We start from the raw sequence: 18269 nt of genomic DNA on the forward strand, positions 1-18269 counted from the left end.
GATTTTCCTGAATACAGTGCTCAGATACTTGGGTGGTAAAAGTGCTATATGAATCCACACAGACTAAAAAAATAGATGTGTTTTTCCCTCTGTTATTTTCATCAAAGCAGTCTTCAGACCTCTGTACACACAAGGCTCTCACATGAGTGTTTATTCCCTACAACAGGGGTGTCAAACTCAAATGGGGCCCCGTGCAAGATTCAGCCCATGGGACCCTTGTGGACCGGATCTGGTATGTGGCACTGGATGGTGGCAGCAGCAATGGAAGTGTCTACAGCCACTGAAGTGGCAATGGGGCAAGCAGCTGTGAGCCAGGCTGTGCAAAGTTTCAGGCCCTGATTCAATTCAGCAGAGATTTGGCCTGATTCAGTGGCCAAATCTCCAAATCCAAATCAAATTCAGGGGACCCTTTAATCTCTCCAAATCGAATCGGAACCCTCTGAATTGATTCAGAAAGATTCAGACATAGATTTGGAAATACTTCTAGTCCACCTCTGGGTTTGCTGCCGAGCATATGGAGGGCCCCCCCCAACCCGTGTGGGACGCTCCATCAGCTCCAGCATCACAATGTTCACAAGCCGTGCTAGTACGTCGAGGTATATAAAAAAAAACATTTAAAGCTGTGCCTATGGCTGAATCGCTGATTCTCCAAATCAGCATTGAACCTTCTGATTCAGATTTGGCTAAATTGAATCAAGGACAGTGATCCAAATCAAATCACTGTCCCCGATATGAGCCGAATCTGAATTGAATAGGGCCCGCTTCGCACATCCCTACCAGGCAGCTCCTTGCCGTGACAAGTGGCAGCAGGCCAGGCAGTTGTAGGTGACCGAGGACTTGGCTACACAGCCTTTGCTCACCCACCTGTCTTTAAGGGCCATTCTCACAAGGCCCCAGATTCAAATGGCAGCCCGTGCCAACTACTGGCCATCCCTCAACTTCTAGTAGCCCACAGTAGACCAAGAGGCTGAATGGAGTAGTTCCACAAACAAGTTCTGGCCCACAGGCAATACGTTTGATGCCTGTGCCCTATGCTGGAACCCCAATAACTGCTTTTACCATTCTATTCATATTAATTATCATGTTCCTCTTTTGTTTTCAGTCAATAAGTCAAAGGTATAGAAGTAGCTACCTGACTAGTTTACTACCTTGAATTTATCATGTATAGACAAATGCAAAAGAAATGGTCCTAGCTGGGAGGTGTGGAGAGACATTTAAGATGATCAGGGGAATCCATGAAAGAAAGGAAACAGAACTGCCTGTAGCATATGTTACCCAACTCAGTTATTGTGACTATAGCACATACAGGCAAGACCTCAGGACCCAGTGACAGATGAGAGGTCAAGGAAAACTTCCAAAAAGACTAAACACAAGCTGTAGTGTCTCCTGACAGTTTGAAAGAAAATCTCTTATCAATAAAAGGAACTTTCTAATTCAGTGGGAACTCTGGTTGATTGGGCTGTAACGCAGATGCAAAAAATCCATGTAGTATAAAATAATTTCCTTGAATAGAGAAAATTATCCATCTTATCAGAATGTTTAGAGATGAATAAGGGGGTACGGGGACAGCTCCCTGGTGCTCAAGCTATACTTTCTCCAGGCACTTGCGCTGACACATAGGAATCCACAGGGCTCGCTCCTCAGGATGTCTGATCAGGAGCCTTGATCAGTAAGCACCAAAAGTCCTCTTTCTGAGCCTGCTTCTCCTCTTTTATACCACTCCTGCAGACCTGGTTAGCCCAGAAACTCTGTAACACCTTCCTTGCCAAGGGCTAGCCAGTACACGCCATCATAGTAAGAGATGGATGAGATCTGGGAAATAAAAAAGTTTCTATTACCTGATGAGAGGTCAGGTTATATATAGGCTGTTTATAAAAGTCCTTGTGCAACTTTAAACTTTAATAACTTTGAATATACACATGACAAAAGCAAACTGCACATGGCGACTGAAAGCGTAATTCATTACATTTTTTAGCATAGTGTAACCTATACATAGGATAAGGATCATAAATGCAATTCATGAAATCACTCAGCAGCAACTGGAAAGTGTTTTCTATGTGTTGGAAAATCGGATTGAATGATGCATCATAAAAGATGCCAGTTATGTTAAAGTCTAGAAATTTGAGCTGTATTGTGTTAAAACTTAATTAATTGTTTTCAATCACTGTTTACAGTTTGCTTCTATCATGTGTACATCCAAAGTTATTAAAATTTAGAGTTGCACAAGGGCTTTATAGACACTGTACTTCCAAATTCCTCTAAATTAGGAATCTAAGCCTACAAAAAGTCATTTCTAGATTCTCAATGAAAATGTACCGACAATTAGAGCATAAAGTTCTATACATTTCAAAACCAGGTAATGGCAAAAAAGAAAGGAGGTTGGGGGGGGCACAAATGACAGGACTCTAACTGTACCACACTAAGAATGCCTATATTTTGGGCCTCATGGGGGCAAAATTGTGAGGAGCCCAAAAGAAAATGATAGCCTTGTATACAAATTTACATAAATATAAAATGTGGGGTGAATATCTGTTGCACAGATATCCTTATTTATTACAGCTAATCAGCTTTATCAGCAACTCTACTGTTACAAAAAAAGAGAGGAAGATGGCAAGAAATCAAGGATCATACAACTCTAAAACTAACAGGTCTGCAACAGAAGGCTGAAAGGGAGAGGATATTTTTCACAAAGGGAGCATTTTTGTGAGGGTCTTGATATTTCAATGCAATTTAGGGACACGTTCAACAAGAGTTCTTCAGTGTTACGGGATTTTACATCTTTCTGAAAGACTAATTTAACCACTAACTGAAGCATTATGAATCAGACTTCAATACACATTGATAAAGAAAATTACATTCAGAAGATGTCAAACACATGCTGGAAATTTAATTCCATTTTTCTTTCCCCCTCCCCCCCCCTTTTTTTTTTTTAGAGAGACAATGCATTATCAGAGGTAGCAACAGGCATCTCTTTGTCTAAATAAAAATAACTTGGATGAGAGGAAAAAATGGTACTACTTGAACAGTTATTTTGGGAAATTAAGGAGGTGGAAAAAATATGATGTTCTCCATTTTGATTTGCCTCTACATCACAGAAGTTGCACACCTTTTGGAGAATTCTATTTTACTGATCAATAATCTTACTTCAATACCTCTGTTCTGATGAAAAATGCAAATAGATGGATCAGGACAACAATCAGGGCATCCCTTTTAAATTTCATCCAAAGGACAAAAGGTTTAGCCTCTGTTAACATTTAGATATAATTGTCTGCCATCTGATTTCTGAGGTACACTACTCCAAAGTGGAACCAGATTCAAAAACCATCAACACTGGAAGCTGCAGGGAGATATTATTTTTCACTCAGCCTTCCTCCCCAACACAAGTTACCTCTGCCAGGGTAAGCCAAGTGAAGAGACTGAAGCAAACTGTATGAGCAGAAAACATGCGTGATACAGCCACAAAAATCTTCATCCATTTGCAGCTGGCACTTCAAGATAATCATTATCATCTCACTGCTACCTGGCACTTTACCTATTATATTAATCTGCATGCATATGCTTAGATCGTAAACTCTCTGGAGGCAAATTAATATCTTTTCATTATGTGCACATACAATACTTGACAATGATTTTCTCATCCTGATTGAGACTCTTGACAATTCTGAACACCACCAATCACACTGATTTAGCAGGAGGATAACTCATGTTATTTTGCAGTGAGACTTCAAAGGCAGACTTCAAAAGCTAATAACTTGGTTCACCTATTTGCAGAATTATATCAAGAACAAGATAGCAGGTTCCAGGAGCCAAGAACCTTTATATTGTGCAGGGTGGAATGAGACACTTTTTCAAATGAACTTCAATGAAGTTTTGAGTCACAGCAAATCACCTTATGGCAGAAATTCTCATAGGAAATGTAGTGGAGCAATTTCAAAAAAATGAAGCAGTATGAAGTGCAGATAAATACTGACCAGGATGAAGGGAAGGAGTAAACTGGCAGAGCACAGCATAATGTAACTAAAACATGCCTACCTACTGCATGCTTAAAACACTGCTAACAAACAGCACTTGACAGAATTATTATTCTACAAAGCTCAATACAACTGCCTGTCCCTCTGCACAGCTTTCTAATGGTATAAACCAGGGGCGGGCAATTTATTTCTGGTGGAGGGCCGCTTACTGAGTTTTGGCAAGCCATCAAGGGCAGGGTGACAGGCAGCCAGGGGCAGGTAACTATTAATTTTCTAAATTTTTAGGGGCCCCGCGGGCCGGATAGAATGGTCTGGCGGGCCGCATCCAGCCCACAGGCCACATGTTGCCCACCCTGGTATAAACTCTTACTAACTGCCCAGAATGATTTTTGGGAAATTATTCACACTGTGGCTACTGACGACATCCTAATTCAACATTAACACCCTTTGCTACACCATCGCCTTTAGTCACCAGCAGTACAATGTGGACCAACAGATGGGCTTCCTACAAGTAGCAATAACTTACTGCAGATGGCTATAAAGCACACCTGCATCCAAAACATCTTCCTGTTTTTCAGCTTTATAGCTTCTCTTTGGCTCTGAAAACTGACTACTTGTGATAGGCTAAAAGCATTATTATGGCTTTTGTTGAAGAGAACTGGATGACTAGTAATTCAGGGTTTATTTCAGACCACAGAATCATAAGTAAATACCACCACCCTCTCAGTTCTCAGAAGAGAAAACAGTGACAAGTTTTCTTCTTCACAGTACAGGCAGTCCTCGATTTACAACATTTCACACTTACAACATTTATAAACTGACATCGTTTCAACTTTCTGATGTCAATTTTGACTGTAGAACATTCAACCTGACGCCAAGCCACGGCAGCGAACAAGTTCACTGCATCACCCACAGCTGTTGGCTGCTCACTGTTGCTTAGCTGTTCACTGTTGGCTGCTCAGCTTCTCCCCAAACTGTGCTGCCAGGTACAGTAGTCTTGGAACTGACCTTGCCAGTGAAAACTGATGTGAAAAAGGCATTGAGCGTTCAATAACCAACGTAAACTTCCCTTGCTGCAACTCAGCGTAAACTTGAGACTTTTTTGTCATATAAAGTAATTATAACAAATCTGTTAATGCGTACCACTGCCAGGTTGTCTGTGTACCACTGGTGGTACCCATACCGCAGATTGGGAATCACTAGTCTAGCTCCATCCTCTTTGGAACCACCCTTCAGGTAGTTGAAGCTGCTATTAAATCTGCCCTCAATTTTCTCTTCAGACCATGGGTTTTCAACCTTTTTCAATCATTGTACCCCCAGGTGAAAGAACAGGTAAGGAACTATTTAGAAAAGCTGAATGTATACAAGTCCATGGGGCTAGATGCGTAACTTAACTACAGAGCCACTGGCCATCATCTTTGAAAACTCATGGTGATTGGGAGAGGTCCTGGATGATTGGAAAAGGGCAAATACAGTGCCCACATTTAATAAAGGGAAAAAGGAGGATCGAGGGAATTATAGACCAGCCTTACCTCAGTCCCTGAAAAAGTCATGGAGAAGATGCTCAAAAAATCCATTTCTAAGCACTTGGAGAAGGTGATTAAGGAATAGTCGGCATGAATTTACAAGGGGCAGGTCATGCCTGACCAACATGATTGCCTTCTATGATGAGATGACTGGCTCTGTGAATATGGGGAGACCACTGGATGTGATGTACTTTGATTTTAGCAAGGCTTTTGATATGGTCTCCCACAACATTCTCCCAGGCAAGCTAAGGAAGTACGGGCTGGGTGAATTAGACTGTAAGGCAGACAGAAAACTGGCTGAATCATCGGGCTCAGAGGATAGTAATCAATGGCTTAATGTCTAGTTGGCAGCCGGTATCAAGTGGAGTGACCCAGGGATTGATTCTGAGACCGGTTTTGTTCAATGTCTTTATCAATGACCTGGAAGATGGCCTAGAGTGCACCCTCAGCAAGTCTGCAGATAACACCAAGCTGGGGGGAGTAGTAGATATGCTGGAGGGTAGGGCTAGGATTCAGAGTGACTTAGACAAATTGGAGGATTGGCCCAAAAGGAATCTCACAAGGTTCAACAAGGACAAGTGCAAAGTCCTGCACTTAGGATGGAACAATCCCATGCACCAGTACAGGCTGGGGGCTGACTGACTGGGCAGCAGCTCTGCAGAAAAGGACCTGGGGGTTACCGTGGACAATAAGCCAGCAGTGTGCCCTTGTTGCCAAGGCTAATGGCATACTGGGCTGAATTGGTAGGTGTGTTGCCAGTAGGTTAAGGGAAGTGATTATTCCCCTCTGTTCAGCACTGATGAGGCCACATCTGGAGTACTGTGTTTATATTTGGGTCCCCACTACAGAAAGGATGTGGACAAATCGGAGCGAGTCCAGCAGACGGCAACAAAAATGGTGAGGGGGCTGGGGCACATGAGTTCTGAGGAAAGGCTGAGGGAACTGGGCTTATTTAGTCTGGAAAAGACTTAGGGGGATTTAATAACAACCTTCAACTACCTGAAGGGTAGTTCCATAGAGGATGAAGCTAGCCTGTTCTCAGTGGTGGCAGATGACAGAACAAGGAGCAGGTCTCTAGTTGCAGAAAGGAAAGTTTATGTTAGATATTAGGAAGATTCTTCTCACTAGGAGGGTAGTAAAACACTGGAACAGGTTACCCAGAGAGGTTGTGGACTCTCCATCCTTAGAGGTTTTTAAGACCTGGCTAGACAAGTCCTTGGCTGGGATGATCTAGTTGGGGATGGTCCTGGTTTGAACAGGGGTTGGACTAGATGACCTCCTGAGGTCCATTCCAACCTTCACTTTCTATGATTTGGAATAACTCTCTCACTAGGAGGGTGAAGCAGCACTGGAATGAGTTAGCCAGAGAGGTGGTAGAATCTCCATCCTTGGAGGTTTTTAAGGCCCAGCTTGAAAGAGCCCTAGCTGGAATGATCTAGTTGGGGATGGTTCTGCTTTGGGCAGGGGTTTGGACTTTAACAGAGGTTTCCAATCACCGGGCTGCAGCCCAGTGGCTGCCAGGTCATGGCATAAGCCCCCCCGGCTCGGACCTGCATATGTCCCCCTTGGGCAAGTGGCTTCCGGGGCATGCGGGGTTAAAGCTGGAGGGCAGGACAGCCCCAGGAGGTAGGCAGCTGGCTCTGTGCACTCTGTCCCACAGGAAAAAAAAAGGTTGGGAACCACTGAACTATACAACTTCCACTTTCCCCCACAAATATCATTATGATGGATTAAATACGTTTGTGGGATGAATCCTGACTTGGTTTTTCAGAAAAACTGTTATGATTTTTTAAACAACTCTTCTAATAATCCACAGCCTTTCACCTACAAGTTTATTAAACTGAATTTAGTCTAGAGTTATGGTGACAAAAATACTGTCCCAAAAAGGTCCACTGAATAGTGCTTTCAGTCAAAGCTCCTCGTAAAGCCATACTTGCATATTTTATGGGCTGTTCATCGATCTGTACACATGAAGTAGCTCACCTCTGTCAGGTACTCGCATCTCTAAAAACACTTACTTTGTAGGTAATGCCTTTGACAGAGATTAGCCTCTTAACCCTAGAGGTTTATCCTTTCAACAGAGACATACAAAATCTTCCATACCAAATCAGACCACTTAAGTCTATGAGGTTGATAGATATTGGGTTAAGGCACTTCTCGTTACTTGAGACATCCCACAGAAATGTCAGTTCCGAGATTTCACTCATTTTGTGACTATGGAGCAATTCTTTTGTTACTCTAAAAACTCAGAAAGGTCATAACAGGTTAAAATATTTTTGGCACTAGGGATTCCTATTTGACATCTCTGGGTTTACCTTGTGAATCTCTTAGGTGTGTGCAGAGATGTGGGTTTTCCAGAAATTTTTCCAATGCCCTAAATGGAGTGTGAGCTGATTTAGCATATTTATTTGACTTATATTAAGTAAACAAAACTAAAAAGTACCCCACGTTAATTTTATGTCCCAATAGCCACAAGTATTTGAACTGAAATATTTGATTAGGAAAAAAAAAATACAGTACACTTAATGTGGTTTAAATGCTATATTCAAACAAATTCAAAGCTCTGTGGAAAGAAATAATTTTTATTGGAATACTTGTAAAAATGTAAAGACAATACACAATAGCATGTACTTCCCTTACATTGTTTTTCTTCTTAAATTTAAAAAAACAAAGGCACTGAAAACTGTTGACACACCCAAAGAGCTGTACATGATATGCCGTGGTTGTCCACTCATCTACTTCAACAGAGCTTAACTCTCTTCCACCGAGGTCACTGCGGCACCTCCAGGTTTCACTGTCACTGTCTTAGAAGCACCTGCACTATTATTAGTTCCATTTCAGAATCAGATTGAGGCAAATCTGATTCAGAACTACTTGAACCACATTCTCTTTCGCAAAAGGATGGTTTTACCAATGAGTCTATGGGCAAGGGCAACTTATCATCACACTGCATCTTTTTCACTAATTGTGCTTCTGACTGATTCTCCAGAACCAAGAGATTCTGAGAAATAGAAACAAGCTTAGTGTTGTGTTCATTTGTTAGTCTAGTCCTCTTTTTTTGTCTTGATTGAGCTGAAAGCCTTCCAGTTTTGTTCTCAAGAAGCTGCTGTTGGTGGAATGCTTAGGATCCTTTGAGCAATTCTGGACAACAGTATCCCTTCCACCATGTGAGAGGAGGCATATTCTCTCTACTGCCTGCCAACTGATGTCTTTGCTCCAAAGTTTTTCTTTTGCGTGGTACTCGGCAATGTCTGTCATGGCTATTTTGTCGATGTTGGGAACATTCTTAGCTACTTCCATTGTATTGAGAGCAGTAGATAATTCATCTTCTGATAAATGCTGTCCTGTGTTGAAGATCCACTGCTGCCAGAGGAACTGGATGACAGCAAAACTCAGATCTCTTGGTAAACATTTGTTTTACCACTAGCACTATTTTTTTTGGATAAAGGTGAAGATGACAAAAGCTCAATTAGATTTTCATTCAGTTGTCTGAATCTCTCTGGAATATTTGAAAGGCTTGGCGCATCTCCTTCAAGTTTCTTGATAGCCACTGAAACTGGTAGTAGCAAACTGAATGCTCCTTCAACTCAAACCCGGAACACATTGTTGTCAAAAATCTGCTTCAGAGTGTTCACCGGAATAATCAGGGATACTGTGTCATCTACTGAAGCACACTGCAAACAGTTCTGTGTGTGCAGGAAACTGTAAACACTTCGTAGCAGAGCCCCATCTAGTTTCTCCTAGGGATAAAGTGCACTTTCCTTCCCCTGCTTCTCTTCCTGTAATTTCTTCAAAGTCTGATTAGCAACAAGATGATTGTTGAATACTTTCACAATCACTTTGCAGTTTGCCAATATTGTCTTCATTGTATTCACACTTATTATGTCCTTTGCCAGAAGATTCAACCCATGAGCAAGACAGCCAAATACTATTAAATGAGGATAATTTGCCTTTAATATTTGCCATCCAGCTTTCATGTTACTTGCATAGTCAGTTACAAGGGCTTGTACCCTGGAGGGACCTACACTTTCAACCTCTTCACTCAGTAATTTGGCTCTGAATTCACCTGTATGACTAGAAGATTTGATAACACTTGCTTTCAGAAATATTGGTTCAAGTGCTGCTAACATAATGTTCAATAAAGGATTTCCTTGTATATCAATCCATCCATCTGACATCATTCAGTGATTCTGCTTGATCAATCCTTTGCATAACTGTTGTTTGAACTGTCATACTCTCCATCTAAGATAAACTGCAATAAGCAACAACATGACAGTAACTTATATGATGGGCCAATTAGTTCGTAATATTCCTTCCAGTATTGATTTTCAGTTACAGAAAGAAGCATACCACTTGCAAATATAGCTTAAGCTAACATCTCTTCTGCTTTTTCTTGATCTTCTTTTGACATTTTGTCCACAAAGCTTGATAAAAAGCTTGACTGTCTTGAACAGCTACTCATGGTGGATCGCATATCTGGCGACAGTGATCTTGAAAGCGAGGACCTTGCTTCTTCCCCCAGACCTGGCAGCTCAACATTTTCAGTTTCCATTTTTGGAAATCTACCATTTCACATGAACTACCAAGTTCCTGCAAAAAAAGGGGGAAAAGATTTTTATTTTAGCCTATTCTAGTCTGGCTTCATCTATCAGAAGGAGAAGCGGCAGGGAGCTTGCTTCCCCTCTCCCTGCTAGAAAGAACACTCTGCTGCTCAACTTGCTGCTCAGTTGCCCTGGGACTGCAGAGCCAAAGTTAAGTATAGTCTGGCCTCTGCTATCAGCCAGAGGACTAAACTCACTTTTCTGGATTGATAGTTAACTATTTATCTATTATGTAATTTTAAAAAATATATATTGTTAAGCCTAAGACATTTTGGGTGCTTAGTGCAAGCAGAAAAGCAGAATACAAATATTTTAAATAAATAAAATAATAGTCCAAAGTTGCATTAACATCTTTTAAAATTATAATGTTTTAAAACAATACAGATGCTAAACTATACTGTGTGTTGTTTAACATATTAATTCATTTACTTACATAGGATTCCTGAAGTAGACTTTTCTCAGATGATGTTGTTCCACCACTTCATTGTATTAGCTTTCTGTATACAGCTTGTACTCCTTCAGGACAGCTTCTACATTTTATTAAATGTTTCTTCATTCTTGTTGCGCTGTTAGCATACTCCTATCGGCAATATTTACATCTACCAACTTTCTTCCTTCCTTCAGTGGCTTGAACTTCACTATAATGATGCCACACACTAGGTTTTTTTTTCTGATTAGGCATTATTATGACTACTTCAAGCCAAATGCACTAAAAAAACCTAACAGATCTTATGCAAACACTTTCAACTTCCCCAACTCAAGAAACAAAATGAGACACTGCTCTGTGCATTTGCTGAACTTCAAGTGAAACACAAATTAATCACAGTTTTAGTTTTGGTTTTGCTTTCACTTGCACTCCTGGATGAAATAAGAATTTCAGCTTTGGTTTTGATTTGACCTGCACAGCCAATTAGGTGAATTCATAACTTGATTTTTGATTTGGATTAATATGTGAGTGTATTTACTCTCCCGCTTACGAATCAATAAAACATATATGTACTCTCTCACACTTCCTAGGGATAATCACCTGAAAAACATTCATTACAACTCTGAAGCTGCCAAACTTGCCTGTATTGTATTGGTATCCATTCATTGTTCCGAATGATTTCTGTGACACAATGAATCTTTAGAAATGGAAAATTTCCCAAGGAAAAATAAAGTACTGGAAGTTTTTTTTCCTGAGGAAGTTTTTCCACCCCACATCTCTGGGTGTGTGAACACCTTCACATGTGCTGATATTACCAACTTGACAACTCTTATTTTCTAGGCATGAATTAATGGAATTCATTTCTAACACTATCAGATAGCATTACCAGCTCTAGATAACATTACCATTTCTTTCCTTCATAGCTATCCTCATTATTGAAAAAAAAAGATCTCTGAAATGAGACCTTGTACTGCTAGCATTCAGTTCTCAGCCCAGGCCCATATCAGACTAGCTTCACATTGTACTTAAACACTGGGGGAAAAAAAAGAACTAAAATACTCCAAAAACATGACAGGACACTTGTTTCAGTCTTCTCTTTGTATAGGGACCTCACGAGAAAAATGGTCTAGGAAGATATACAAATTCATTTCCCTCTATTTTAAAGCTGGTACTAATATTCCTATTCCCCTGGATACCTTGAAGGGCTAGTAACAATAACGATCATAGCTAACAGGGAAAAAAAGGTGTCATAGATATGAATACACTCTCCTGACACTGAAGGAAGGGGCCTAGTTTCTGATAAGACTGTTGGGAGTCATTCACAGAGCTCTGAAGTGAGAGAAGAAAAATATTAATTTATTTTTGCATCCTGCATTTTTTTTTGTTTTACTACATGGAATGCTTCAACCTGCAAATAACGTAAAATTTTGCTACAATAGCATCTAGCAGGAGTCAGGACTGTAAACTGACTTTTCCAAAGATTCTGAACAATTTCAGCTTTAAACAGAATTTTGCAAAGTAACATTAAGACAGTCAGGACCCAATTTATGTAAACAAGAGACAAAGTGGGTTTTTTTTGGCAATATGTTATTGGACCAAGTATATAGCTGGAAGAGATGATGAACAGACTTTCAGGTCCTGAAGAAGTTACTTTATGCCAGAATGCTTGTCCAACATCTTCCCTAACTATTCAGTTATTCCAATGAGAGTAACTGAAAAACTCCTTGCCTCATACATTTCATAAACCATCATAGCTACAAAGATGCTCCAAACCCATGCCCAAACAAGGCTAATTTTCAAGGCCAGAGCCCCATATAGCTGCATGGAAACAGATTTGTACTGGACTATCTGTATCAGTAAGAAGCCTTTCAAACACAGAATTTTTATACTGAGATGAACCACAGCTGCAATATACTGTTCACCCATGTCAGCAATTACCAATGAAATTATGTAGAGGCACTTCAGATCTCATATACCACTTCATAAATGTCGAGGGTGGTTTGCTGCTATGTGAGAGTTTCCACGCCTAAGAGAGAGGGCTGAGGCATGCCTGCAAGGACAACTGCCTGAAAAGGGCCTGTACAGTGTGGCAACCAGGTTTCAAGACAATGATTTAGCCCAGTAAGAAATTCTGAGTCTGAGCTGTACGGAAAATAGGCCCGTTTATCTTGGCAATGACTCCACGTTGAATTTGGACTGGTACACACATTTAGGCCTTATAATACAGAAGCCAAGGTAGCTCAATAGAAATAAGTGGTGGGCCAAAGTGACACCTTGATGCATGCTTTTTGTTCTGCTTGTGGGCTGCTATCCCTCTTTTCATTACCTGGTCCATTAATAAATGGAGGAGTTGGAGGTGGTGGTGAGGCATGGCAGCATGCAGCAGATACTTGTAATGATAGTCTGAGACTTCCCCAGCATTTTAGGTCTAGCAGAAAATCACTGTCCCTTTATTGCATCTCTCTAGAGACCATGAAGAAGGGTGTATATTTATAAGATTATTTAGGAAAGTAGAAGACCTAACTGTTGCTTCATAGTGCTCTACATGAAAGACTCTATTATTGTTGTTTTTCTTTATATGCATTTTATTTTTTCATTCTTAAACTCTGATTTGGAGACTTAGCCTTCCCTAAAGAAGAAACATTTCCTTTGCATGGCGGTTTGTGCATGTCCAGATATGCACATAGCCAGAAGAATTGGCACATGTCTATGCTCTGGTCTTTTCTGCATGCTATACTCCACCCTACAAAGGTGAAATAGTTAGCTGTGTTAATCTGAAGTCAGGCAGAAGACAGGACATGGTGGCATTTTAGAGACTAATTGGTTCAAAGACAACCATTGCTTACAAAAGCTTATGTCTTGCTGAACAAGCCAGTCTCTAAGTTGTCACCCTAGCTGCCTTCCCCATGGAAGTGATTAGAAGACCTGAGCACAGAGGATTACCAACTATGCTATACTCTGAACATGAGAAGGCAAAACAAACTTAATTTTATTTATTTATACATTTCTATTTTGGGAGTTTTCCCTCTATGATCCTGAAGCAATAAAATTAGTAAAACTGGCTTCAAACATTGTTCCAAAAGTGTTTCATATGATTTGCACTCACTGCCCTCAAAAACTGGCCTTATTGTTCATGTTCTCTCTCTCACATCCTTCCTGGGTCTCTCTCAAGAAAGGGACCAGCCTAGGATTCAAGATGGACTAGATTCTCCAGAAAGGCAACCTCTATGTACTGCATGGGAGCCATATGGGTCAAAGAAGCCTGTGCTGATCCTGGAGGCCTCATCCTGGCGTATCATTGAGAAACAGGAGGGAAGAAGGTGACAGCAGGAGAAAGAAGCTGGCTATGAAGTTGCTTCACTACAATCCCTGGCATTTGGGAATGTCCATATTGTAACCAGTGACCTCCATCGGCCTGAGAAGAAGAGGGTTAGGAGACCACTCCAAGATGTGGTTAGGCTGGTGATAAGTGCTCTAGGGACTCAGGCATGATCTTTATCTAACATACTGCTGTTCTGACATTGTCTCTTTATTACGGCTGCGCGAAGCTTCGGATGGTGATTTGATTCGAAGGAGATTTGGCCCGATTCAGCGGCCGAATCCAAATTGAAGCAAGGGACTAATTTAAAGGTTCAAATCAATTCAAAGCTTTCCGAATCTTCAGAAAAGATTCAAAGAGCTTTGATGATTCAGGCAGTTCCCAGTGGCTGCAGCAGGGAGCTGCAGCCAACTCCAAGCTGGTAAGTACTAAGGCCGGGGAAGAGGACCATGGGGGACCGCTGCAAGCCCTCCCAACCCCTGCCTGTTTCCCCAGCCCCTCCATGGCTGCCCCTCCCACCCCAGCTTGGTACTTTAAAAAAAAGCCCCGGTGCTTACCGGGTGTTGCCGAGCAGAGGGGGCAACCCCTCTGCCCCCACTGCATGAGCCCCTCCCCCCCCCCACAACAGGTGCCCTGCCTAGGCCAGCTCTGGCCCTTTAAGAAAAAAGACAAGAAAAGCCCTGGGACTCACTGCTCCTGCAGTGGCCTCAGGGACTCTTGCAGAGTCTCTCAAGTGGTGCAAGGCAGTAGGGGGCAGTGGGGATCACCTCCCGCCCAGCAGGAGTAGTGAGTCCGGGGTTTGGTTTTTTTCTGCCGAAGGGCCAAAGCTGCCCTGGGCACGGCACCCAGGGGCTCATGGCAGAACCCCCCATGAAGCGTGGGATAATGGGGAGCAGCGAGGATCACCCCCTGCCCAACAGCACCCCCTGAGTTGGGGCTTTTTTTTTTTAAATATCTGCCAGAAGCTGGGACAGGCGGGGCAGCCATTGCCAGGCTGGGAGAGGGGCAGTAGATGGGCCTGGCCTGGCTGATTTGGAGATTTGGCAAATAAGATTTGGAGATCTCCAAATAAGATTTGGCTGAATTGAATTGGGACAATGATTCGAATTGCCAAATTGAATTGTTGTCCCCCGAACTGGCCAAATCCAAAGCAAATACTAGCCACTTTGCACAGGCCTACTCTTTATGGAAAAGGCAGCAAGTAAACTGCTTTCTCTGAACCTATTTTTCTAATCCTTGCCTGCCTCCTTTCCTGTCTGAGCAAGATGCCTAAAATGACTAACACCAACCTAGGTTTCTGAGATGATGCCTGCATCATTGCCCAGTACAGCTGTCCCCTTCTATCCTGAATAATTCAACTCCATACAAGGAGCGGTGGCCAACAAATCTCCAGCCAGAATGGACTGAGAAGGAAACCATGCTGCCCACAGAGCCAGGTGAATTCCCAAGAAGACATATGGGAAGGGGGTGAAAAGGGGGACATAGACCTTTTTTGCTTTTGGCTTCCATTTCCTCTCTCTTCAGAGAAGAAAAGCTGGGGTGCAATTTTCACAGAAGGCAAACAGGGCCCTAGAAAGTACCTGGGGATTATGGTATTGAACCAAAGTGTTAGAAACTGGAAACAGAGTTTGGAATGTCTCTCAAAGTATACATCTGTAGCAGGGAAGTCTCAAGGAGCCACCTGCCACTGTGAAGATGGATAAATTAGAGAAAAATGTCAGAGTCAAGGTATTTTCCTGTTGCCAATGACTAACAAATCTGGCTCTGCCTCCAGGCAGCAAGTAGGCAGAAGCGAATGCGTTGTAAAAGCGTGGCTGACTTTACCATAATGAAGAATATGACATATAAGTCATAAATCATGATATTATAAATCTTGCTGATGTATGCTAATTATACCAATCTATATTACAGTCCCTAATAATCTCAGAAAACCTGAACCCTGCTAATTTTTTTCTTATACAGAATACTGTGCCCATCTTCATTCTGTTAAAATTCCAGGGGCATAATCTGAACCAAGCGCATTTTATCAAGACCACAGGCTTATGTAAAGAGTATATTGCTTTCTCAGTAATCTCTAATGTTATTTTGCATTTTTTCAGTACTTCATAGTTTCAAAGCAACGTACAAGTATTTACTAATGAGCAGTTAATTTGAGTTAACACAAAGCAAACATCATCATCCAAGGCAAATGTTGTCTTTTGTCCATCTAGGAGATTCAGAAACTGAAAAGGGACAACAATTTGGAAGAACAGCCCATGAATTTTATCATCTAGGCTAAATTAAATTAAAGAGGCAGATGTTAAAGGTATTTTACATATTTAGGCATCAATACTTACATAGAATTTGAGAAGAGCACCATCTGAGTTACAACACCAAGATCTTCTCCCTAGGTACTCATGAGCAGTATTAAGCAGCATGAGAGAAGAAGGCAGCATAGGGGCATCAGGACTCACTGGAAGAAAAAGTTGGAAAATATATATCCTAAGTACTGTAAAAGCTGTGCTAACGGGCACTTTATTAGCCAGAAAACTCTATTAACTTGCATCCGAGGAATGCGGCAAAAGCAAAACTGGAAGTACCACTTCCGGGTTTCACTGCCGCAAGCAGAGTTTTTCTTTGCTGCTACTTTGGTCCACGGCTCAAAGCAAAGCAGCCCGCTCAAGGTCCCCCCTCTGTCAGCACACTGACACCAGGGAGTGCACCAGATGGCGCACATCTGATTAACCGGAATATTTGATTAACTGGCATCCCCCATTCTTGGGGGATACCGGATAACAGAGCTTTTACTGTAGTACAGAATTGGGCTAAACATAATTAGTCACGTATCTCCTCACCCAACCCTCACCATGTTCTGACACAGAAGCTTTTCCTCAGAATTATTTTCCTTTAATGGTAAAGACATATGGATTAGAGAGTCCCCTGGTAATGTTGGGAGGAGGCAGCAGGTGTGTGAAGCAGGGGGAAAGTACACTGGCTATTCCTGATTCACATGCCAAAAAGGCCAAAGAACATGGTTTTAACCTGTCACCCTGAAAAATGAAACTATTACCTTCTTCACCCTGGTTCTGGAGCTGCTGCTGTTGCTGCTGACAGCAAAGGGATCGGAAGGCATCTTCCTCATGCTGAATGATTCTGTGCAGAATAATCCAGGGAAGCACTGAGGAAACATATGGTTCTTTGGGTTCTTCCTGGATAGCCATGCTGCAGTCTATAATCTAGTAAAGAAATACACATCACGCATCATAAAAAAGATTCACACCTGACTAGATGCCCCAGGCTGGTAGTGCATCAGACTCTTAAACAATCAGTCAAAATGTGATACCCTTTTCTTCTTATGCTGACTGGATATGGAACTACGACAAAGTAAGTCATTAAATCTCCAGCATTGCATGGGATGAAAGAACAACTGGTTCCTTTTATGGGAGCCTCTAAGCTAACTGATATATAGTTAGAAAATTAATATCAAATTGAAGTCCAAGGGACCAAAGATAGAGCAGAATTTGAGTATTTCTAACATAAGCTCCGACTATAAAGAGATCCATTTAGTATCTAGAAAGAGTGAAGGTATCTGGCTAGATTTAAACTGGATATATAACTGATCTTTAATCATGCTCAGATAAAATGAAAATCTTATAACCAACAAGTGCCAACTACGAATCACTACCAGACACTGTCCTAAAGAGAAACAAATACTAATGCCAAGCAATAAAAAACAGGCTAGAAGTAAGGAGGGAGGCTGTATGCAAGGGAGCCACAAACAAGTGCTACATTAGGGAAATACCAGTATCTTTTCCACATGAAAAATTACCTATCATCCCAATAGAAGACAGGAGTCTAATGAAAAAGAGATTTGTATACCATTCCCTCTAAATAACTAGGTGAAATTACTTTACAAGAACAGATATTAGAAGAGTTCTACTAAAAGCTGGCTTTTTTAAAGACTGCCTAGTTACCTCACAATACCTAGCAAAAATGTGTGTAGAGGACCATGCAGCTTTGCAAATCTGTTCAATCCCTTCTTAGTCCAGCAGGTGGAGTAACTATTTACAAAATTATCTGTGATATAGGACAAAATTCATCTTAAGTCTTTAGAAGCACAAATTTTATGCTTTTTGAATAGCATGTTTTGGAGACTTATGCTTTTGCTCCTCAAAAATAAAATAAACTAAATTTCAGAAATTCAGCACACTTCTACTTTATTCTGACAATTTTTACTTGCTAACATTTCATGTATAAAAGAATCTCAGTATAGTTGGAAAAATGAGGGCCTAGGGAGGGACAGAAAATTCGATCGTTTTGAAAGTAATCAATGACGCCTATTACAATTCTCTGTGCCTCTGTTTCATCAGCTCTAAAATGGAGTTATGATACTTACACGCTACTGTGAAGCAGTCTGAGATTGACAGATTAAAAGCTTTACATATC

At 41.4% G+C, this 18269-nt stretch overlaps 1 protein-coding gene across 1 annotated transcript in view; it reads right to left on the minus strand.

Moving 5' to 3' along the window:
* Positions 1-18269, minus strand: part of CABIN1 (calcineurin binding protein 1) — a 198394-nt gene that overhangs the window by 154729 nt on the left and 25396 nt on the right. Inside the window, 2 exon segments of the mRNA XM_090062021.1 lie at positions 16181-16296; positions 16894-17059. Coding sequence (XP_089918147.1) covers positions 16181-16296; positions 16894-17059 — 282 coding nt within the window.

The sequence above is a fragment of the Crocodylus siamensis genome, chromosome 9 (genome assembly GCF_052110815.1).
Source record: "Crocodylus siamensis isolate JL-2025a chromosome 9, ASM5211081v1, whole genome shotgun sequence".
Classification (NCBI taxonomy): Eukaryota; Metazoa; Chordata; order Crocodylia; family Crocodylidae; genus Crocodylus; species Crocodylus siamensis.